At 46.4% G+C, this 23,773-nt stretch overlaps 1 protein-coding gene across 1 annotated transcript in view; it reads left to right on the top strand.

Moving 5' to 3' along the window:
- The window catches only part of vps13c (vacuolar protein sorting 13 homolog C), an 84,774-nt gene that overhangs the window by 20,570 nt on the left and 40,431 nt on the right, over positions 1-23,773 (top strand). The window contains exons 14-36 of the mRNA XM_038306581.1: positions 619-746; positions 811-917; positions 1,031-1,205; positions 4,105-4,167; positions 4,245-4,371; positions 4,441-4,541; positions 5,201-5,343; positions 5,416-5,608; positions 11,221-11,335; positions 11,455-11,591; positions 13,510-13,630; positions 13,703-13,820; positions 13,892-14,024; positions 16,028-16,100; positions 16,200-16,300; positions 16,374-16,527; positions 18,045-18,121; positions 18,207-18,266; positions 18,347-18,497; positions 18,681-18,797; positions 18,874-18,977; positions 19,052-19,219; positions 23,130-23,434. Of these exons, the coding sequence (XP_038162509.1) occupies positions 619-746; positions 811-917; positions 1,031-1,205; positions 4,105-4,167; positions 4,245-4,371; positions 4,441-4,541; positions 5,201-5,343; positions 5,416-5,608; positions 11,221-11,335; positions 11,455-11,591; positions 13,510-13,630; positions 13,703-13,820; positions 13,892-14,024; positions 16,028-16,100; positions 16,200-16,300; positions 16,374-16,527; positions 18,045-18,121; positions 18,207-18,266; positions 18,347-18,497; positions 18,681-18,797; positions 18,874-18,977; positions 19,052-19,219; positions 23,130-23,434 (2,971 nt within the window). The remainder of the gene's footprint in view (positions 1-618; positions 747-810; positions 918-1,030; positions 1,206-4,104; positions 4,168-4,244; positions 4,372-4,440; positions 4,542-5,200; positions 5,344-5,415; positions 5,609-11,220; positions 11,336-11,454; positions 11,592-13,509; positions 13,631-13,702; positions 13,821-13,891; positions 14,025-16,027; positions 16,101-16,199; positions 16,301-16,373; positions 16,528-18,044; positions 18,122-18,206; positions 18,267-18,346; positions 18,498-18,680; positions 18,798-18,873; positions 18,978-19,051; positions 19,220-23,129; positions 23,435-23,773) is intronic.

Here is a 23,773-nt window from a genome sequence, read left to right as displayed (position 1 = left end):
CAGAGGGCCAACCCTATATAGGGCCGTCGAAGCCTCCGCTAGCAACGAACTAACGGTTAACAACTGTAATAAAAATAAAAAAGAACGAAAACAGGACAACCCGTCCCGCAAGGTCAAAGTTACAAAAAATCTGCAAAAAACAAAAGCTAACGAACAAAAGTACCGCATGGCAGGCTGGAGAGGTCAGCGGCGGCCTGCAAAGACGGGAGACGTGCGCATGGCGTCAGGACGCGCTCTCTGTGGCGGTGGATCGCTCCGAAGGCTGGAAGGTGGAAACCCAGCCTACTTATAGGCGGACCAATATCCCACAAATTAACGTCATCGATATACAAAAGAAAAAAGAATAATCAAGATTCTGAAAAGTAAGTCGACTAAGGTCTATGCAACACTAGAAGGAAAAAGGATGTGATGATCTGTTAGGTTCAGGTTCCTCTGCTGCTCATCTTCTCTTTGAGGTCGATAGCGATGCTCCCAGTGAAAGGCAGAGGAGACATGGCTTCCTCCTCTGCTGGAGCAGGAGCGGCTCCTTTAGGCTCCGCCCCTCCATATTGATGAACGATCATAACATATTCAATAGTTTCTGCTTCCTGTCTGACCTTCCCTCCTCTCGCTCTGCAGTCTTCAAGCCGCTCTTTGCTTCGGCTAAAATGTGCATCAACCCGAATGCAGAGATGGAGCTGAAGTCTCCGAAGGCGAACCTTCAGCTGGAGGTGCAGAACATCGGCATCGAGCTGACCAAACCACAGGTAGGGCCGGACCTGGGGGGGCGGAGACGGATGGAGACGGACTCTGATTGTGTGTTCTCCACAGTACCTCAGCATGGTGGACGTCCTGGAGTCCATCGATCTGATGGCGAAGAACGCCCCCTACAGAAAGTTCAGGCCTGACGTTCCCGTCCATGACAGCAGCAATCTCTGGTCAGTTTCCTGCTCTCTGGTCACTCACTTCAATGTTTGATGAGAGGACGGTTCTGCTTAGATTGGAGAGAAAAACTGGCGGCTCAGAGATTCCCGTCTGCTGTTTCATTCAGGTGGAGGTACGCCTTCAACAGCATCATGGAAGTGCACATCAGGCGGGTCAGCCACATGTGGTCCTGGTCCAAAATCAAACGCCACAGGGGGAACCTGAGGGTCTACAAGGCCGCCTACAAGAGCAAGCTGCTGAGCCAGAACAAGCCGGGTCCAGAAACCGAGAGGCAGCTCCAGGTCAGGTTACATCATCATGTAACAAACATATTTTGATTTTCTGCCGACCTTCTGATTCCTGATGGGGGGGGGGTGGTCGTTAGAGGCTGATCGCTCCTCATTACCCCCTGTACAGCTACACCACGCACCATCAGGCTGACAGTCGACCCGAAAAAGGGCAAAAAATGGTAGAGTGTAGGTCTGGCTTTAACAAGTCTGTGCAGCATCTCAAACCAGATCAGATGTTAAAAACATAATGAGATCTACGTCTAAAGAACAGAAAAACAAGGAAAGAGACAGTTTAGATGCTGAGTGATTCTCAGAGAGAGATTTCTAAGTTTTTCTTTCTTTATTTCATAACGAGGCGAGAGAGATTCGCCACGCTCACCTGCTCTTTCTGCTCTTTCTGCTCCTCGTTATTTTGCTTTTTGAGAGGCTCAAAGAAGATCACTACTTTACTTTATCCACCTCTTTCTCCTCCTGAAGTTTTTTTCCTTCCTCTAGAGATTGATAAACTGAGCTTTCTATCCCTCGTTGTTTTTGCGAGGCTTGAAGAAGATCACTACTTTATCTGTTTCCTATCCTCCTGAATATGGAGGACCTGCTCGGCCATATTTAAAAAGTAAAATGCTTCCAATGGGCAGGAGGTGACCCTCTAAGACACCCCCCCCCTCATTTGCATGATGAGAGGGTAAAAATACAAAGAATAAAACACAAAAATATTACAACATGCACATAAATAGATACTTAAAAAAATATGTAATTCATAAATAAAGTTGAAGATTATAAAAGACAATAAATAAGGTAATTATCACCAAGGCAAAGGAATATAGAAGCTAATTAAAAGAGTTATATCCATTAATGTCTCACTGCATCATTTTATTTCTACCTACATTTTTTTTATTGTATTTTTAGGGGCAATTAGTTGTATGCTTTATTTATTGAGCATTTATTTATTTTTAAATATGGTAGAGCTGGTCTTCCATACCTGAACCTCCCATCATTATTTTTTTTATTATTTCCTTCATTGTCTCGCCTACTATAAACGTGATGCGGGAGTCCAAACCGACTCTTTCCCGTCAGATTAACAGATTCTAGTTTTTATTTTCCAAAAAGCGAATGTGTTTCACTCTGTAACCACGTCTCTCTTCCTGTCAGACCCATGAAATTACCGCTGAATTACTGCGCAGTCGGACGAAACACTGCCGTCCGTCTCAGTCCGACCTATTTATTTATTTTTTTTATTTATGTGTTTATTTGAACAGGGACTGTGCACATTAATAAACATTTCTGTAAATGAGCCAGTCTACTACGCTGAGCCAGACCTACGCTGCCCCCTCGGGTTTTATCATCAGCGCTAAACGCTACGACCTCGTCCGTCACCATTTTCTGTCAGAAGCAAACTGGGATTGGGTGTATGATTAGATTAGATTAGATTAGATTAGATGAGCTTTATTGATCTCAAAGCGGAGAAATGTACTTGTCACATATCGGCATAGTAATTAAAGAAGGTGCATTAAGAAGAATAAACTATATATATGCAGTATATCAATATAAATAAGGATTAAGGTGCAAGTGTACATGTATCGAACACAATAAAAAAATAAAAAATAAAATACAAGGTAGTAGCACAGAGGTTTGAGGTGACATATGTACAATCAGGATGGCTTATAAACAGGTGGGTTTACTTTAACGTTAAAGTGTAGCAGGTGAGGAGTAACGGTGAGGTAGCGGTATGACTGTTCTATTCACATCTATTGCACAGTCAGCATGCTTGCCTTTAATGCTGTTACAGTACATCCTGTAAGGCTGATATGATCTAATGCCGTATGATTTAAAGGTATAATGTAACACTGTTATGATTCATGCGTCATAAAAACCTTGCATCATATTAGGCTGTGATGACATCATGCTGGGTCACATTATATGAGGCGCTTAGGCTGTAATGACGTCATTAATCAGTAAATGTTTGCGCCGTAGCATCGTAACGGTGTAACGTCATATATTATGCTGTAGCTTCCAGTGTGAATCATGTTGGCGGTTTTTTATCAAATGAATTAAAGGAGGCTGAGAGCTTAAACTGGTTTAAACGCTGCAGCTCGTAAACATCTGCTCATTACCCTGATTTAAGCCTCATTACACTGAATCCCTGAATATTTTAGGATTCATTTGAAAGTTCTTTCATTTGTCTCTCTATGGTCTTTCTCCACCTTATCTTTCTGAGTTGCTGCACCTTCATGCACCCCCCCCCCCCCCCCCCCTTCTTCTCACTGGAAAAAATCTAAATCTGTATCAGTCATTTCTTCTTAAAATCAGTGCATTTGTTCTTGGATACAATTTACACTTAAAATAAGAAAAACACAATTGCATTGTCTTATTTCAAGTGCATTTTATCTAAATATATTATTTTAAGAGTAAAAATACTCATTCAGATGGCAAGTCATCTCATTTACCTACTCAAATTAAGGTTAATACACTTAATTTAAGATTTTTTTTTACTTATTTCTAGATTGTTTTTCCAGTATGGGGTTTTTAGTCTCTAATATACGGAAGAGGATTAGGGCCACTGAAAAAAAAAAAAAAAAGTAAACAGAATTCTGACTTTTTTCTCAGAATTCTGACTTTTTTCCCATGTTAAACTGAAATAAAATTTAAAAATCTGTTTAGTTTTTTTATTGTCAGAATTCTGACTGAATTCTGACAATAAAAAAAGTCAGAATTCTGACTTTTTTCCCATACTATACTGAAATAAAAGAAAAAAAATCAGTTAACTTTTTTTTTTTTCCAGTGGCCCTAATCCTCTTCCGTACTAATACATTATTTTAAATTACTTTTATTCTATTATAGATATCATAGTCTCTTGAGTGGTGTTTCATTTTACGGCACTTGATTGAATTGTTGTGTCTGCTGTTTCCTTCAGGATCTGGAGAAAACCCTGGATGTGTTCAACATCACTCTGGCTCGCCAACAAGCCCAGATGGAGGTGATCTTCTGCACATGAAGCTGGCGGTGATATTTTCCCAAAGCTACAGGATGATTCAAGCCTTTCTGTTCCAGCAGGCGATCCGGTCCGGGCAGAAGCTGTCCGGGAAGAAGGCTGCTGGCCAAAAGCAGGGCTGGTTCAGCGGCTGGTTTGGGAAGAAGGGAAAGAAGGAGGAGCAGGAGCAGGAAGAGAAGGAGCCTGAGAGTAAGACCTGCTCCCAACCCTCTGAACCGGCCCCATGGTTGGATTCTAACCGAGCATCCTTTGGTTCAGGTTCAGGTCTGGAGCAGCTGATGACGGCTGAGGAGAAAGAAAAACTCTACACAGCCATTGGCTACAGCGGCAGCTCCCACAACCTGGCTTTACCCAAAGAGGTAGACGCATCCCAACCTTTAAACCTTCATCTGAGGGATGGTGGCAAAGCCTGAACCCCTCGGGCTGACCTCAGCTAGCAGGCTAAAGGTTAAAGGTCACAACTCGTTTTAGGACCAGATTTCCTGTCCTCTGGTCAGACCAGATCTAGCCGGTCAGAACAGACTTCCAGTCCAGGCAGATGTCAGCCTGATGGCTTCAATGCACCGTATGCCAACCTTAAAGTGCGACTCACCCCAAGGTAAAATCAGCCCTGTCTCCAGACAAGGAAAGTAGAAACAAAGACTTGGAGCCTCTTAGGGGTGGGGCTTAGTGTTGGTTTAGCAGGAAGTGGTCAGTATAAGAGAAAGCCTCAGCTAGCTTAGCTTAGCCAAGATTAGCCTTAATCGAGTCAAATAATCTTTATTTATCATCCAGCCTGGAGCAGCATTCCAGTTTGGGGACATTTCATTTTCCCTACAGCCCTTCCAAGAAAAGAAAAAAAATTATAGGAGGGAGGACACAGTGTCTTATAGGTAGAGAAAAGAAACACAAAGAGCTTCAGAACTAGAAGCAACACAGATATGAAACACCTTCCAGGGGGGGGGCGTTTATTCATATCTCTGTGTTTGCTGGGATTTATTGTAAAGATGCTAAAGTAACCTAAGCTCCTGTGTTTCAGTACGTTGGTGTGATCATCACCTTCCAGCTGCTGAGGACGTCGGTAACCTTCAGAGAGCAGCATCACGTTCCAGAGATCCTCAACATCCAGATGGTTAACCTCAGCACCAAAATCTCTCAGAGACCTGGAGCTCAGGCTGTCAGGTGAGAGCAGCTGTCCTCTGCAGACCGGCGCCCGCAGTCAGACCGCTAAGATCCTCTTCTCTCCCTCTGCAGGTTGGAAGCAGACTTGGAGCACTGGTACGTAACCGGCCTGAAGCAGCGGGACACGGTCCCCTCGCTCATCGCCTCGGTGGGCGATTCCTCCTCATCGCTGCTCAGCGTGGCGTTCGAGCTGAACCCTGAGAAGGTCGGCATTGACCAGCTGCTGGAGATCCACTCCCAGCCTGTGGAGATCATCTACGATGCGGTAAGCAGACCTCAGACTGTCCTCTGACTGTCCTCTGACTGTCCTCTGACTGTCCTGAGACTGTCCTCTGACTGCCCTCAGACTGCCCTCAGACTGCCCTCAGACTGTCCTCAGACTGTCCTCAGACTGACCCCAGACTGTCCTCAGACTGTCCTCAGACTGCCCTCTGACTGTCCTCTGACTGCCCTCAGACTGTCCTCTGACTGTCCTCAGACTGTCCTCAGACTGTCCTCAGACTGTCCTCTGACTGCCCTCAGACTGCCCTCAGACTGTCCTCTGACTGCCCTCAGACTGCCCTCAGACTGTCCTCTGACTGTCCTCAGACTGCCCTGAGACTGTCCTCAGACTGTCCTCAGACTGTCCTCTGACTGCCCTCTGACTGTCCTCAGACTGCCCTCAGACTGTCCTCTGACTGCCCTCAGACTGTCCTCAGACTGTCCTCAGACTGCCCTCAGACTGTCCTCTGACTGCCCTCAGACTGTCCTCAGACTGTCCTCAGACTGTCCTCAGACTGTCCTCAGACTGTCCTCTGACTGCCCTCAGACTGTCCTCTGACTGTCCTCAGACTGTCCTCAGACTGTCCTCAGACTGTCCTCAGACTGTCCTCTGACTGCCCTCAGACTGCCCTCAGACTGCCCTCAGACTGCCCTCAGACTGCCCTCTGACTGTCCTCAGACTGTCCTCAGACTGCCCTGAGACTGTCCTCAGACTGTCCTCAGACTGTCCTCTGACTGCCCTCTGACTGTCCTCAGACTGCCCTCAGACTGTCCTCTGACTGCCCTCAGACTGTCCTCAGACTGTCCTCAGACTGTCCTCAGACTGTCCTCAGACTGTCCTCAGACTGTCCTCAGACTGTCCTCTGACTGTCCTCTGACTGCCCTCTGACTGTCCTCAGACTGTCCTCAGACTGTCCTCAGACTGTCCTCAGACTGCCCTCTGACTGCCCTCTGACTGCCCTCACACTGTCCTCAGACTGTCCTCAGAATGTCCTCTGACTGTCCTCAGACTGCCCTCAGACTGCCCTCAGACTGCCCTCAGACTGCCCTCAGACTCTCCTCAGACTGTCCTCAGACTGTCCTCAGACTGTCCTCAGACTGCCCTCTGACTGCCCTCAGACTGTCCTCAGACTGTCCTCAGACTGTCCTCTGACTGTCCTCTGACTGCCCTCTGACTGCCCTCTGACTGCCCTCAGACTGTCCTCAGACTGCCCTCAGACTGTCCTCAGACTGTCCTCAGACTGTCCTCAGACTGTCCTCAGACTGCCCTCTGACTGCCCTCTGACTGCCCTCAGACTGTCCTCAGACTGTCCTCAGACTGCCCTCAGACTGCCCTCAGACTGTCCTCAGACTGTCCTCAGACTGTCCTCAGACTGCCCTCAGACTGTCCTCAGACTGTCCTCAGACTGACCCCAGACTGTCCTCAGACTGTCCTCAGACTGCCCTCTGACTGCCCTCTGTCCTGACTGTCCCTCAGACTGTCCGATGACCAGACTGTCCTCAGACTGCCCTCTGACTGCCCTCTGACTGTCCTCTGACTGCCCTCAGACTGTCCTCAGACTGTCCTCAGACCGCCCTCTGACTGCCCTCTGACTGCCCTCAGACTGTCCTCAGACTGCCCTCTGACTGTCCTCAGACTGTCCTCTGACTGTCCTCTGACTGCCCTCAGACTGTCCTCTGACTGTCCTCTGACTGTCCTCTGACTGTCCTCAGACTGTCCTCAGACTGTCCTCTGACTGCCCTCAGACTGCCCTCAGACTGTCCTCTGACTGTCCTCAGACTGTCCTCAGACTGTCCTCTGACTGCCCTCTGACTGTCCTCAGACTGCCCTCAGACTGTCCTCTGACTGCCCTCAGACTGTCCTCAGACTGTCCTCAGACTGTCCTCTGACTGTCCTCAGACTGTCCTCAGACTGTCCTCTGACTGTCCTCAGACTGTCCTCAGACTGTCCTCTGACTGCCCTCAGACTGTCCTCAGACTGTCCTCAGACCGCCCTCTGACTGCCCTCTGACTGCCCTCAGACTGTCCTCAGACTGTCCTCTGACTGTCCTCTGACTGTCCTCTGACTGTCCTCTGACTGTCCTCAGACTGCCCTCTGACTGTCCTCAGACTGTCCTCTGACTGTCCTCTGACTGCCCTCAGACTGTCCTCTGACTGTCCTCTGACTGTCCTCTGACTGTCCTCTGACTGTCCTCAGACTGTCCTCTGACTGCCCTCAGACTGCCCTCAGACTGTCCTCTGACTGTCCTCAGACTGTCCTCAGACTGTCCTCTGACTGCCCTCTGACTGTCCTCAGACTGCCCTCAGACTGTCCTCTGACTGCCCTCAGACTGTCCTCAGACTGTCCTCAGACTGTCCTCTGACTGTCCTCAGACTGTCCTCAGACTGTCCTCAGACTGTCCTCTGACTGTCCTCAGACTGTCCTCTGACTGTCCTCTGACTGTCCTCAGACTGTCCTCAGACTGCCCTCTGACTGCCCTCAGACTGTCCTCAGACTGTCCTCAGACTGTCCTCAGACTGTCCTCAGACTGCCCTCTGACTGCCCTCTGACTGCCCTCAGACTGTCCTCAGACTGTCCTCAGAATGTCCTCTGACTGTCCTCTGACTGTCCTCTGACTGTCCTCAGACTGCCCTCAGACTGCCCTCAGACTGCCCTCAGACTCTCCTCAGACTGTCCTCAGACTGACCCCAGACTGTCCTCAGACTGTCCTCAGACTGCCCTCAGACTGTCCTCAGACTGCCCTCAGACTGTCCTCAGACTGTCCTCAGACTGACCCCAGACTGTCCTCAGACTGTCCTCAGACTGCCCTCTGACTGCCCTCTGACTGTCCTCAGACTGTCCTCAGACTGTCCTCAGACTGTCCTCTGACTGCCCTCAGACTGTCCTCAGACTGTCCTCAGACCGCCCTCTGACTGCCCTCTGACTGCCCTCAGACTGTCCTCAGACTGTCCTCTGACTGTCCTCTGACTGTCCTCTGACTGTCCTAAGACTGTCCTCAGACTGCCCTCTGACTGCCCTCAGACTGTCCTCAGACTGTCCTCAGACTGCCCTCAGACTGCCCTCAGACTGTCCTCAGACTGTCCTCAGACTGCCCTCTGACTGCCCTCAGACTGTCCTCTGACTGTCCTCAGACTGCCCTCAGACTATCCTCAGACTGTCCTCAGACTGCCCTCTGACTGCCCTCTGACTGCCCTCTGACTGCCCTCTGACTGCCCTCAGACTGTCCTCAGACTGCCCTCAGACTGTCCTCAGACTGTCCTCAGACTGTCCTCAGACTGCCCTCTGACTGCCCTCTGACTGCCCTCAGACTGTCCTCAGACTGTCCTCAGACTGTCCTCAGACTGTCCTCAGACTGTCCTCAGACTGCCCTCTGACTGCCCTCTGACTGTCCTCAGACTGTCCTCAGACTGTCCTCAGACTGTCCTCTGACTGCCCTCAGACTGTCCTCAGACTGTCCTCTGACTGCCCTCTGACTGCCCTCTGACTGCCCTCAGACTGTCCTCAGACTGTCCTCTGACTGTCCTCTGACTGTCCTCTGACTGTCCTCAGACTGCCCTCAGACTGTCCTCTGACTGTCCTCTGACTGTCCTCTGACTGCCCTCAGACTGTCCTCAGACTGTCCTCAGACTGCCCTCAGACTGGTCCTCAGGCTGTCCTCAGATTGTCCTCAGACTGTCCTCAGACTGCCCTCTGACTGTCCTCAGACTGTCCTCAGACTGTCCTCAGACTGTCCTCTGACTGACCTCAGACTGACCTCAGACTGTCCTCTGACTGTCCTCAGACTGTCCTCAGACTGTCCTCAGACTGTCCTCTGACTGTCCTCAGACTGCCCTCTGACTGCCCTCAGACTGTCCTCAGACTGTCCTCTGACTGTCCTCTGACTGTCCTCAGACTGTCCTCTGACTGACCTCAGACTGCCCTCAGACTGCCCTCAGACTGTCCTCAGACTGCCCTCAGTCTGCCCTCAGACTGTCCTCAGACTGTCCTCTGACTGACCTCAGACTGCCCTCAGACTGCCCTCAGACTGTCCTCTGACTGACCTCAGACTGACCTCTGACTGTCCTCAGACTGTCCTCAGACTGTCCTCTGACTGTCCTCTGACTGTCCTCTGACTGCCCTCAGACTGCCCTCAGACTGTCCTCAGACTGTCCTCTGACTGTCCTCAGACTGTCCTCTGACTGCCCTCAGACTGTCCTCTGACTGCCCTCAGACTGCCCTCAGACTGTCCTCAGACTGTCCTCAGACTGACCCCAGAATGTCCTCAGACTGTCCTCAGACTGTCCTCTGACTGTCCTCTGACTGACCTCAGACTGTCCTCAGACTGTCCTCAGACTGCCCTCTGACTGTCCTCAGACTGTCCTCAGACTGTCCCCAGACTGTCCTCAGACTGACCCCAGACTGTCCTCAGACTGTCCTCAGACTGTCCTCTGACTGTCCTCTGACTGACCTCAGACTGTCCTCAGACTGTCCTCTGACTGTCCTCAGACTGTCCTCTGACTGTCCTCAGACTGCCCTCTGACTGTCCTCAGACTGCCCTCTGACTGTCCTCAGACTGTCCTCTGACTGTCCTCTGACTGACCTCAGACTGTCCTCAGACTGTCCTCTGACTGTCCTCAGACTGTCCTCAGACTGGTCCTCAGGCTGTCCTCAGACTGTCCTCAGACTGTCCTCAGACTGCCCTCTGACTGTCCTATGACTGTCCTCAGACTGTCCTCAGACTGTCCTCTGACTGTCCTCAGACTGCCCTCTGACTGTCCTCAGACTGCCCTCTGACTGTCCTCAGACTGTCCTCTGACTGTCCTCAGACTGCCCTCTGACTGTCCTCAGACTGACCCCAGACTGTCCTCAGACTGTCCTCAGACTGTCCTCTGACTGTCCTCTGACTGACCTCAGACTGTCCTCAGACTGTCCTCTGACTGTCCTCTGACTGTCCTCAGACTGTCCTCAGACTGGTCCTCAGGCTGTCCTCAGACTGACCTCAGACTGTCCTCAGACTGCCCTCTGACTGTCCTATGACTGTCCTCAGACTGTCCTCAGGCTGTCCTCAGACTGTCCTCAGACTGTCCTCAGACTGCCCTCTGACTGTCCTCAGACTGTCCTCTGACTGTCCTCAGACTGCCCTCTGACTGTCCTCAGACTGCCCTCTGACTGCCCTCTGACTGTCCTCAGACTGTCCTCTGACTGTCCTCAGACTGTCCTCTGACTGTCCTCAGACTGTCCTCTGACTGTCCTCAGACTGTCCTCTGACTGTCCTCAGACTGCCCTCTGACTGTCCTCAGACTGTCCTCTGACTGTCCTCTGATGTCTTTGGTAGAGAGATAAACCGCAGACCTTCTGACCCTAGAGGGCTTAGAGAATGTGGTAAACATCTCTGGTAGATGAGAGTGATTCACATTCAGGGTTAAACACTTAATAAATGTGGATTATTTTAAGATTATTTTAAGATTGGAGGTCAACCCTTCAGGATGTTTGGAGCATCACTGCTCTGAGAGGAGCTGCTGAAAGGATCTGTGTTGGATTCCCTTGTTTCTGCTGGTATCTGCTCTGCTGCTGCTGAGGATCCTTTATCGGCTCCTTCTGGGGGTCCGATCCACATTTTTCTTTTTTTCCTGCAGGTGACCATTAACAGCATGGTGGATTTCTTTAAGACGGGGAAAGGAGTGGATCTGGAGGTCCTTACTTCTGCCACTCTGTCCAAACTTGAGGAGATCAAAGAGAAAACGGCTGCAGGTGAGGCCATCCTCAGGTGAGGCGATGGAACCGCCCCCTTTGACCTCAGGATGGAGTTCAGTTTCTGACCAGTTTAACTGGGTCTGGGTCTGGTCTCTGACTGGTTCTGATCTCTGCAGGTTTGTCTCACATCATTGAAACCAGGAAGGTTCTGGACCTAAAGATCGACCTGAAGCCGTCTTACCTGCTGATACCGAAGTCAGGTTTTTACAGCAGCACGTCGGAGCTGATGATTGTGGACTTTGGTAGCTTCCAGGTCAGCCAGCAAATCATTTTCCTTCCTTAAACTACCTTTCATGTTTGTTTCTCTTTGTTAAAGTTGCAGAGAAAACATATTTAAATGTCAAATCATTCTGGTTTAAACATGTATAGAAATGTTCTCTTTATCAGACGATATTCTCTCAAAATTTAGAAAATTTCTACTTTAAAAACAAATCCTGTCTTAAATTCTGTGTTTTTTCAGTTATCTTCTGCAGGCCAGTTAGTTCTACGTCAGCCTGAACACCTAAATTCAGCCAATCATACATCAACGGTCATCTGTCAATCAAATGTTTTCGGTCATAGCATCTTGATTCATATGTCGCAGCTAATATACGCAACGGTTGAAACCAGAATCCTTTCCTTTCCCATTGAGTTGCGTCCCAGTGTTCACGGGGATGGACGTCTGTGTCTTCAGCAGGCGTAGAGCTAACAGAACTGGCAGCGTTGCGAGGCAAGGGCTCAAACATGTACGGCTGGAAGCCTTCTACACCAAACCAAGCTTCTGCCGCCCTGGCGTCCTCTTCCACAACATCTTCGTCCCCGCTTTCCTCCTCTAAATAAAAAATGGATGACGGAGGAGACTCATCCACGACCTCCGACACTAAACTCTCCTCCTCTTGCATGTTTCCGCTGTCCATAGCGTTCCTTGACAGCGTCGTTTCTAAGTCACCAATTTAGTGCTACTTGGTCCCAATGGAATTTCCCATTGGGAACCTGCTAGCACTAAGATGCTAACTGGTTAGCAAGATTCTTCCCACAAACCGGCCACAACCAAACTTGCTTGCGAACCTTCTGCCACAACAATCCCGCCCCCTTGATAATCGACCAATCACATTCACTTTATTCAGTCGTGTAAAGTTGGGCACCACTGGGAAAATTACGAACTGCAACGGTTGGAACAGTCGCTTCCCTACGACTTTAAATATCATTGGATCAGTAGCTTAAGATGGGATTTTAGAGAATTAGGGTCAGAAAATACCGAATCCGATTTTGTGTCCGACAAGAAATTGTGTCAGACGAGGTTGTTGCGTTTAGTGCTCATTGAAAGTCAATGATGATGATCAAACCGACACGATTTTACGCAAGAGGGCTGCGTCGGTCCACTGAGATAGACGCCAGGTGTGTTTTATTGGGACTGCGATTCAGCTACAGCTTCATGGCGCTAACAGGAAGAGGGAGGTTACAAAGTAAAACACATTCGGTTTAGAGGGAAAATACAAAATAAAATGTGTTAATGGAAAGAGTCTGTTTTAGAGACGCAAGGAGCAGGAAAGACGTGAAACATAAGAAATATAAGACTTTACAGACGGTGGGAGTTCAGGAGGATAGAAAACGGATAAAGTATTGATCCTCTTTGGGTCTAACAGAAACGAGGGACAGAAAGCGCAGTTTTTCAATCTCCTCGAAAAAAAAAAAAAACTTTAGGAGAAAAATCTGATCCTCTTTGGGCCTAAAAAAATCTAAAATAAGGAGGAGCAGACAGAGCAGGTCAGCACACCGTATTCCTCTGACCGCTTTATGGAAAAAAAGAAAGAAAAACTGATAAACTTCCCACATCTCTGAGAATCGCCTCTCTGCCTCAGTCGCCATAGAAACCGTCCCGCAGGGCTTATTGCTGTTTTTCTGTTCTTTAGACGTAGATCTGATGATGGTTTTAATAGATGAACATCCTCCATCTGATCTGGTTTGAGTTGCTGCACAGACTCTCTAAGTGAGGCTTTGCTTTATGGAATTTATACCACAGACAGAAGCTAAAACTATCTGTGCGTATCTGCTCACCCTGCCTAGCCGGAGCTTCGCTACACGCAGTCAGTGTGACGGAAATGGAACCAGAGATTAACTATCCGTGCGCCTCCGGTGTGTTCTGGCCTTTAGGACCAGGGCAGTGACTATAACAGGGTCTGTGTTTGCAGCTGCACAGCGTGGATCAGAACAGCGTCACCTCATCCTCATCGCTGGAGGCCATCATGGATCGAGCCTACGAGAGATACGATGTGGGACTGAGGAGAGTCCAGCTGCTCTACAGCAAGTCAGGTGAGACGCTACGACATGTCAGCTTTAAAGGGGCGGATGTTTCCAGATGTTCAGGGAATAAATCCATTTCAGGAGATGCCTGGAAGTCGGCCCGCCTGCAGAGTTCCTCCGTCCAACACATCCTCCAGCCCATGGACCTCACTCTGCACCTGGCCAAGTGTATGGTGGAGAAGGACGCTCGGATGCCCAGGTATGCCCCCCCCCCACACCTCCACCCACCCGCTGCTTGATGCTGAAAGCATTTCTTCCATTTGGCTGCAGGTTCAAGGTGTCCGGTGAGCTGCCTCTAATGCACGTCAGGATCTCTGACCAGAAGATCCAGAAGGTGCTGGAACTGGTGGAAAGCGTCCCAGTGCCAAAGAAGGACTCTGCTCCCTGCAGCCCCACGGAGAAGGTCTGCATCTTAAGGACAGTTGGTGCTCACAGGATTTATTTAACAGTTTATCAGGTAGAATGATAAGAGAGGATTTAACTTTATATTAAACGTTTATCTGAACGAGGATCGTCTCTGAAGCTTTTAGTTAGTTTAAAATCCACCGATAAACACAGATTCCCATCGATCTGGATAATTATATGATGAAGTTTTTTTCATTTTAAAATTAAATGAAAAAAACACAAAAATTCCTAAAACAAACATTTTTTATTCTAATTAAAAAGGTTAAAATAAAGATATGCTGAGTTTATTAATGTGCTGCTGGAAATGATGCTCTAAACGTTTCCTTCCATGTTCAGTCAGTTCTAACCCACCAAACATCTTATTTAGACTGAAATAAATTAATGTGTTTGAAATAAAACGAAAGTTACGTATGTAACTACGGTTCTATGAATCCCGGATGACCGCCAGAGCTTCTCTGTCACTCAGGATCCTTGCTTTTGCGAGAAGATTCTGTAGGAGCAGAGCAAAGGATGACACCAGGCTATATAGCTTCTGAGTGGTCATCCGGTGTCACAGGTGTGACTCTGTTGGTATAATTACTCGAACTGCGCATGCCCGAAGGGAACATTCAGTGCTTTCAGCACCGCCCTCTGGCGGTCAGTAGGGATGAAATAGAACTGCCTGCATGAGAATTCTGACTCCATATAAACCCAAAGGGTTCATGGTTTTTATTCAGTGGATCATTAAAAATCATTTAAAGTCATTCAATTATTATCTTTTAAATTAAGGCTTTAATTGGCATTAAAATTCATTCAATTTGATTATTGTTGCATTTAAAATCTTTATTTTTAAAAAAGAAAAAAAATTATAAAAAACTATTTCGTCAGGTATATTATATAGGGATATATTTGTGTGGAACTGCTTCCGGTTGATGGTAAAGTCGTATGTTCGGAGAGCGGGAAAATGCTAATTTCAACAAAAGTTGCTGGAAAAAATTTGAGAGAACCTGGCTGCAACCTGTCAACGGTAAAGATGACCAAGGATTTTCACACGTTATATACTGTCTACACATATATATATATATATATATATACTTAAATATCACTCCTACAAAATTGGTTTTTTTTTTTGTTTTGTTTTTTCAAAACGTCATTAATCCCACCTGGTCGCCACCATTTTTATATATTTATATCAAACACAGCAGTACACTGCAAAAACGAGCCAGAAATAAGTACAAATTTCTTAAATTTAGTGTATTTACCCTTAATTTGAGCAGGTAAATTAGATAATTTGCTAATGGAATGAGTATTTTTACTCTTAAAATAAGATAATTAAATAATATGCATTTGAAATAAGAGAATTCAACTGTGTTTTCTTATTTTAAGTGTAAATTGTCTTGTTCCATTGGCAAAATGTATCTTTTACCTCCTCAATTCAAGAACAAATGCACTTATTTTAAGAAAAAATGACTTATATAGATTTAGATTTTGTGCAGTGTATGCTTGAAATTAATACCAGTTAAAGTTTTACCAATATAGACCAAATGTTATACATCTTTAGAAAGCTTGAGCACTAAAGCACAATTAATAAAGATAGAGCAGGATTTCTAAAGGACTTCCTACCTTTGAAGCGTTCCTGAGGCCGTATTATAAATCCAATCTTAAATTGTTTATATACCATTTATCTGTAATGGTCCACAGATTAAAACGTATCCAGCAAACTCATCATAAATAAAAATTCTATGATGAGTAAATCGGGACATAAAGTCAGTTTTTTTAACCATCAGAGTAGTTCTCTCCTTACAGCTAATGCTGAGCGGTACAGGGTTATGCAAGTGCATTTCTTTTTAAATTCTGCTGACAGCTCTGCAGAAACGGTTCTGCAGCAGATGAAGCCTGATCTTTCTCCCCACAGTCGCCTCATTCTCACATAGGAGGATTTAATAAGCGCCGAATGGGCGTAATGGAGAATGTTCAGGCCCGTTAGGCTGTACTTCTGTTCTGAAGCGTCTCTTTCTGTAGGTGTTGCCGCTGTCCAGGGTTCTACCTCCAGCTCAGACGCTCGACCCCACCCTCCTCGACACATTTGAAACAGGTGAGCCGTTCATCCCCGTTCAGCTGGAGAAGAAGCCTCCAAACGTTGCTCATATGGATGGACATGCTGGATGAGAAGCTGCTTCTGTTTTACATCCAGACTCTGAAGAGGAGGCTGGCGACAGGCTGACCAATGAGGAGCAGCAGCGACTGACTCAGGAGGAGCTCATCAACGTTCACTTCAAGTTTGAGCTCAAAGAGGTCTGCTGGTGCCCCTAGTGGACGCTTGGTGTTAGATAACCAACCTCTGACTCTGCAATATGTGGCTTCCCAGGTGCTGTTGGAACTGACGCAGCAGGCCGACCAGGAGAAGGCCGTTCTGTCCTTCAACATCTCGCAGCTAGGAGCCGAAGGCAGGATGCGCAGCTTCGACCTGAGCGTCACCTCCTACCTGCGGCGGCTCGCAGTCGACTACTGTGACGTACCAGGTGATGGCCGTACCTGCTCCGGGCCTCGGGTTCAGAAATGTTCTCTGTGGCTCCAGAAGCTTCATGTTTCACAGACCAACGGGGGGGGGTAACGGGAGATAAACATGAACTCATTTCTGAGTTAATTTCCCTCTGAAGATGAATTTTTGCTGATATCAAAACTTTACCGTCAGATTCTGACGGTAAAGTTTTGGTTCCAACCTAAATGAGATGATGGGTCAATTTCTGCTGCTTGGTTCTTAAAGGTTCTGATCTGAGGATGAAGGTCCTGATTAAAGCGTTTTGGTTCCTGATAGGGTCGGGAATTGAAAAGATTTTCACGATTCCGATTCCCTTTTCGATTCTATGAAACGATTTGATTCTTTATCGATTCTTTTTTCGATTCCAATTTGGGGGGAAAAGGAGAACAAACAGTTTGATTATCAGCATCAACTTTGTTTACTTAACTATTGCACAATCTTACAAACTCAACAAGATCAAGATGTCCACAGGAAATGTGAAACTGGAGTAACATCTGTGTTTAAATGAAAAATGAATACCAGAACAAACTTACTCCTCACAGTTATCTAAATCTAATGGAGAAGACATCAATTTAATAATAAAGCATTACTGAACAATTTTGGGAAATAAACTCATCTCCCCCTGATTTAAAAAAACAAGCATCACCTTTCTCTCCCTCCCTGAACTGCGGAGCAACTTTGTAGCGTGTTACGTTACATCCACTGCAACAGCTAGAATCATGTAAGGACTCCAGCTACCAGTAGTTCTAATTAAAAAACATGCTAGCAATGAAGCGCTGGAATAACGACAAAGGCACACTCCCTTATTTACACCAAAGAGAGGAAGGAAATGAGTTTATTTCTAGAAATGGGATATGATATACCAGGAACAACATTAAGCATATCCAGTGATGTAGAACTTGCTACTTAGCAGACTTGCCTTCCATCCTTGTAGAAATTTTAGCCTCTTTCCGGAAGGCATCAAAAACACGGCACTCAATAAAATGTATCCCATGTTGTGCGCGGAGGTGTTTCAGCATGTTCAAAGTATTTCCTCCCGCGATTGAAGTTGTAGCTTTGCAATGATTGCAAAGAGCCTTCTTGCCATCTTTTTTAAAATGAAGCCAAACTTTTGATCTCTTTACTTGGTGTGGCGCCATTTTTTTGCTTTCCTTTTTTGCCTAGTCACGTCGTACTTGCTTACTGAACGCCGTGTGCGTAACTTGCGTAAAAAACGTGACGTAAGTCGTGCTCCCCAGAGCCGGCGCTTTAGACTCTGGTGCTGCGGGAATCGAAAAAAGAATCGTTCAGCGAGCTGCCAAACGATGCCATGGAATCGGAAAATACGGAACCGGTTTTCGATTCCCATCCCTAGTTCCTGATCTCCTCATAGCCTCTTTAGGTCCCGCTGTTTCTATAGCTTCTCTTAACACCTTCGGTCATTTCTGGGTCTCGTTTTGTTTTGGCGCTTTGAAAAGTGGATGACTGTAGCAGGATGTTGTTGTTTGACCGTTTCAGTGGGCAGAGAGCCGCTCCACCTGATCAGCTCCCTGCAGCAGCAGGACTCCAACCTGCTGAAGGTGGAGTTCATCAAGGTACGTCTGATTTACCGTGAGACTCTCTGTTAGTTTGGTTCATTAACGGAGGAGTTAACAGTCGTTTGTCGCTGTGGCGCCGCAGGCTGACCCGAACGGTCCCAGCTTCCAGACTCAGTTCAGCAACACGGAGCAGACGCTGAAGGTGGGTCCGATGTGCCTCCTGGGGCTTGTTGTGCTCTCCGACGTCCTGGCTCGTCGTGACGTCTGTCTCTGCCGTTCTAGGTGGAGCTTTCGTCTCTGGACTTCCTTCTTCATACCAAAGCTCTGCTGGCGACCATCAGCTACCTGAACAGCGCCGTGCCGCAGCAGTTCAGCGCCACACGGGATCCCGATACCAAGAAGCTGGTGCAGAAAACAGAGCAGAGTCAGACGGGTAGGTCGCCTCTGTTTACCTGTTAGGACTCATCACACAAACGGTTCAGACCCAAATTCTTCCTTTAAGGTTGTCTTTTAAAGAGTGGCGTACCGGAACATCAGAGCATTTAAAGATGGTAAAATATTTATTTATTAAATCTGCATCTGACAGGATGTCTGTGTGGATGTGTTTGTCTTTTAGTGTCTAAAAGCAAAAAAGATGGCGGCGTCTTCAGCTTCAAGCTCTTCGCCACATTGGGCTGCTTCCATGTGGAGGTTTGCGACGATCGCTGCAGCATCGCTGACATCCGGGTTCAGGGTACGAACGCTCCTCTGTCAGCTGCAGTCCTGCAGATGGTCGGAGTATAAACGTAGTCCGTGTTTCCTCCACATAGAAATCAAGGCCTCGGTGTTCATGCAGGCGAAGGAGACGGAGGTGTTTGCGCGCCTCGGAGACATCGTGGTCACAGACGCCAACCCAAAGACCGTCCACAGGAAGGTCAGAGAGACACACGGCTCTGCAGTCAGACTCTCTTAGTAACAGAAGTAACTTCCTCCTCCTCCTCCCCGCAGGCCGTGTCCATCGTAGGCAACGAGGTGTTCAGCTTTAAGCTGTCCTTGTTTCCGGGGGCAACACAGGGCGAAGGATACGGCGACATGTCCAAGGTGGACGGGAAGGTCACCATGAGTCTAGGGTGCATCCAGATTGTCTACCTGCACAAGTTCTTCATGTCTCTGCTGGTCAGAAGCTGCAAAAACACACAGAAACACAAACTTAGAGCAGAACATGTTGATTTCAGGCATTCATGAACATGAAGGACAGGATTTATCCTTTTTTTTCTTTTTGTTCTGTTAAATGTGTTGATTTGTTTCCACAAACTCATCCTATATCACAACCATTGGTCTGTTTCCACGGTGGAATCACTGCAGCTTTTCTCTTGGTTTCCTCTGGACTTAATGAGCTCAAAGGTAATTAAGCTTCCAGATAAAATAAAAGGAGCTGGAAATCATTTGAACTGGAACTCCAGCTTTTAGTCCTAAACCATAAATATCTAATTAACGAGGCGTGAAGGGATTTTCTGATGATGCTGCCACCTGTGGCCAAAACACAGAACTGCAGGTATCTTCTGCTCATTCTCGCAGCCCGCTCTTTTCCTTTTTTCACCTCACCTGGAGGCGCTATCGTTAAGCCGGATGACGGTCGCTTCAGAGTGTCCACCAAATCCATGTTGAATAAAACACCTCAATAGTTTGCTAACATGGACGCCCTCTCCTCCGTCCTAAAGTAAATTCAGGAAAATAATCTACAGGCTTATAGATGCATCGATGCTGAACTATTAAGGCGTCGGTCTGATCATCAAAGGATGTTTTAGTCATAAAGGGTGAAATTAATTATAAAGATAGTCATGGAAAAAACGAACAAAAAACTCTTTAAGTCAGAGATTTGGAAAAAAAAACAATTCCCAGCTCATAGTTAGCCTGCTTTAGCCTACATATGAAAATGTTTAATATCATTTTTAATCATTATTAACATAAAAATCAATCTAAACCTGGAACTTGTTTTATCAACAGTGTCACAGATTCTAAATAAATGCACAATAAGCTATTAAATATAACAGCTGATAATATCTGAAGGTTGCCTGAGCTTTTCTTCTTTTGAGCTTCATAGAACTCAGGAATCTAAAATGATCACTGGCAAAAATATGCAAACTACACTCATCTTTAGTATGGATACCTTATTGAATTGGTATTTTACTCCGATACTCTGAGTATCAAGACTATCGGAGTATCAAGAGAGAAGATTTCTGGCAACCCTTAGTCCTGGTTGACGGCCGTAGATTTCAGTCCAGCTGGAAGGTTTCTGTTTCTCCTGATCTGCATCAGTTCAGGGAAACGCAATACTGGTTTCCCATCAGTTAAACTGGTTCATGACCCCCCCCCCCCCCCCGATCAGTTATCTATGCGACATCAGCTGAAGGACTCAATGGCAGTCCTATAAATATAATCTAACCAACTTTAAAAAAGAGCAGATGTTATATTGACGTCCATCTTAAAGTTTAAAGTTACCCTTAAATCTGAAAAGCATTGCAGCTGCAGGAAGCGGCTCTGGGTGAAGAAGTACTCATGATCTCACTTCCTACAGTCAGCCCCACAGCCAATGAAGCGGCTGCAGGTTAAAACTTCTCTGTTTCCCGTTTTTTACCTGTTGCATGTAATTTCCACCTGTTGGTTGTCTCTAATGTCTCCTGTGTTGTTGGTGTGTTTTGTCCTTACAGGCTTCTTTTAGCTTTCAGTACCCCTCAGCCGATGAGGTACAGCATCCAGCATGCAGCTCCCAACTGCATCAAACCTTCTGCTTCACTCAGAAACACCCCTGCACCATCTACCCTCCTCCAATGTCATCTGATTTAAGCTCCCTATGACCTTTAAACCTGGTCCTAAGCTCAGCTTAACCTCAGCTCATTAAGATTTACATGGAGGGGTGAAAATCAAGTAACTTAACGGTTTTCTGCAGCAACAGAAAAATGAAAAGCAGTTCAATTCCACCGCAGAATGCCCCCCCATCACCTCTAATATGATGAACTCCCTGAATCTCCCTACTGGAAAAGAAATGCTTATTTCTCTGTAGTTCCTAGTTCCTTAATAATATAACCCAATCCATGGCATCATGGTCTCTATGGAGCTCTCAGGTTCTACAGACAATTCTGACTCCTAACTGCAGATCCTCTGTTGTTGAAGTAGGGGTTTAAATTCCCATTAATAGGGTCAAATTTTTCATAAAATAGCAGAATGCCATCGTGATTAGGACTACCAGAACTTTAAATTCTGTTTAACGCAGTAGATTAAAGTCATCCTGGGCCTCGCAGAGGAAAACCAGGACTAATAATCTACTTGAAGAGGTCACAGCCATCAAGGAAAATAGTTTTTTAAAAAGAGCTGGATTTGGTTGGAATATTAAGTTAATATAGGGAATAAATGTGGAAAAAGTTCTGTTTTACAGTAGTAGAATATAGCATAGTGAAGAAAAGGGGTCCCTATGTCCTCCAGCAGTCTAAGCCTATAGCAGCAGAACTATAGAGATAGATCAGGATAACCTGAGCCACTCTAACTAGAAGCTTTATCAAAAAGGAAAGTTTTAAGCCTAGCCTTAAAAGTAGACAGGGTGTCTGCCTCACGGACTAAAACTGGTAGTTGGTTCCACAGGAGAGGAGCCTGAGAACTAAAAGATCTGCCTCCCATTCTACTTTTAGAAATTCTAGGAACCACTAGTAAACCTGCAGATTGAGAGCGAAGTGCTCTGTTAGGAACATCAGGAACAATCAGATCTCTGATATCAGATGGAGCTTGGCCATTTAAGGCTTTATATGTGAGAAGGAGGATTTTAAATTCTATTCTGGATTTAACAGGAAGCCAATGAAGAGAAGCCAGGATAGGAGAGATATGATCTCTCTTTTTCATTTCCATCAGAACTCTGGCTGCAGCATTTTGGATCAGCTGAAGGCTTTTAACTACAGTTTGTGGACTTCCTGATAGTAAAGAATTACAATAGTCCAGCCTTGAAGTAACAAATGCATGGACTAGTTTCTCAGCATCACCCCTGGACAGGAGATTGCTCATTTTTGCAATATTCCTCAGATGAAAGAAGGAAATTCTAGAAACCTCTTTGATCTGGGATTTAAATGACAGGTCATGATCAAAAATAACACCAAGATTTTTTACTTTATTATCTGAAATCAGTTTAATCCCATCCAAATGAAGTGACTGACTAATCAGCTTCTTTTTCAGAGACTCTGGTCCAAAGACTATAACTTCTGTTTTATCTGCATTCAGAAGCAGAAAGTTCAGAGTCATCCAGGTTTTTATGTCTTCAGACATGCCTGTAATCTATGTAATGGGTTAGCTTCATCTGGATTATAGACAGATATAGCTGGGTATCATCAGCATAACAGTGGAAATTAATCCCATGCTGTCTAATAATTCTACCGATTGGGAGCATGTATAAAGTAAAGAGAATTGGTCCTAGCACTGATCCCTGTGGTACTCCACAGGTAACCTTTGAGCGTGTTGAAGATCTATCATTAACATGAACAAACTGAATTCGATCAGATAGATCAGATTTAAACCAGCCCAGATTTGGACCCTTTGGATCTGGTGCCTCCAAACCTCCTGAGGTGTCCAACCTGAAGGCTCTGATGACTGGAGCAGAAGCAGGTGGAGCGATAAATGAAGGCCTGATGCTGAGAGCGTCATGGTCTAGTTTTTCTCAACATATCTGCTATGCAACTCACTGACCTGTCATCATTAACCTCACTGCCATGCCACGTCAGTCACATGACCACTGCCTGAACGACCTCACTCCCTGACCCACAATGTTTCTGTCGTTTTTATCTGGTTTCCTAAATGTTAAACATTCGATATGAACCTTCAAACAGCTTTCTTTGGCAGCGACCTGGAAACATTCAGATGTTTGACCTTTAATCTCAATCATTCGTTTTTTTGTAGAGATTTAAGGCTCAGGTTTAAAGTCTGAGCTGTTTTGGAAAGGTTCATATCGCTGCGATCATATTTATGAAACAGATTCCCACCTGAATGCTCCATGAGCACCTGGTCGGCTTTCAGCCAATCACGATGTTGTCCATGTTTGTTCCAGATGTTCGTCGACAACTTTCAGACGGCTAAAGAAGCTCTGAGCGCCGCAACTTCTCAGGCTGCAGAGAGAGCAGCGTCCAGCGTCCGGGACTTTGCCCAGAAGAGCTTCCGTCTCTCCATGGACATCAAGCTGAAGGCGCCCATCATCATCATCCCTCAGTCCTCCACTTCCCAGAATGCCCTGGTGGTGGACTTGGGATTGATCACTGTGGGAAACAGCTTCGCTCTGCGACCGATAGAAACGCTCCCTTTGCCGGCTGTGGTGGAAAAGATGGAAGTGAAGCTGACACAGCTGAAACTCAGCAGGTACGGATCCCTGAACGTCTGTTTGGAGATTGTTTTTACCCGCTTCTTCGTTAGTGAGTGAAAGTTGGTGTCTTTAGGTATTAACAGATTTATTACAGTCAAGTATAAGAAAATCATTGATAATAAGCACATAGTAGGCCGTAGGCTAAGTTTCTAAAATAACAGGAACCTGCAAGGATCCCCTACTTCCAACTAAAACACAGATGATAAACCAACAGTTAAGGCGTTGCCATGTCAACACAGGATGTCCACAGAGATGAAACAGGCAGCCGTCCTAGCATGGAGCTGGATGCAGGATGTCCCAGATATACACACTAAGAACATAAACTAATCTTCTAT

Source organism: Cyprinodon tularosa, unplaced genomic scaffold (assembly GCF_016077235.1).
Source record: "Cyprinodon tularosa strain WSP-4 unplaced genomic scaffold, ASM1607723v1 ctg586, whole genome shotgun sequence".
NCBI lineage: Eukaryota > Metazoa > Chordata > Actinopteri > Cyprinodontiformes > Cyprinodontidae > Cyprinodon > Cyprinodon tularosa.
The sequence above is the reverse complement of the archived record's forward strand: the minus strand, read 5'-3'. Positions and strand labels throughout refer to the sequence as shown.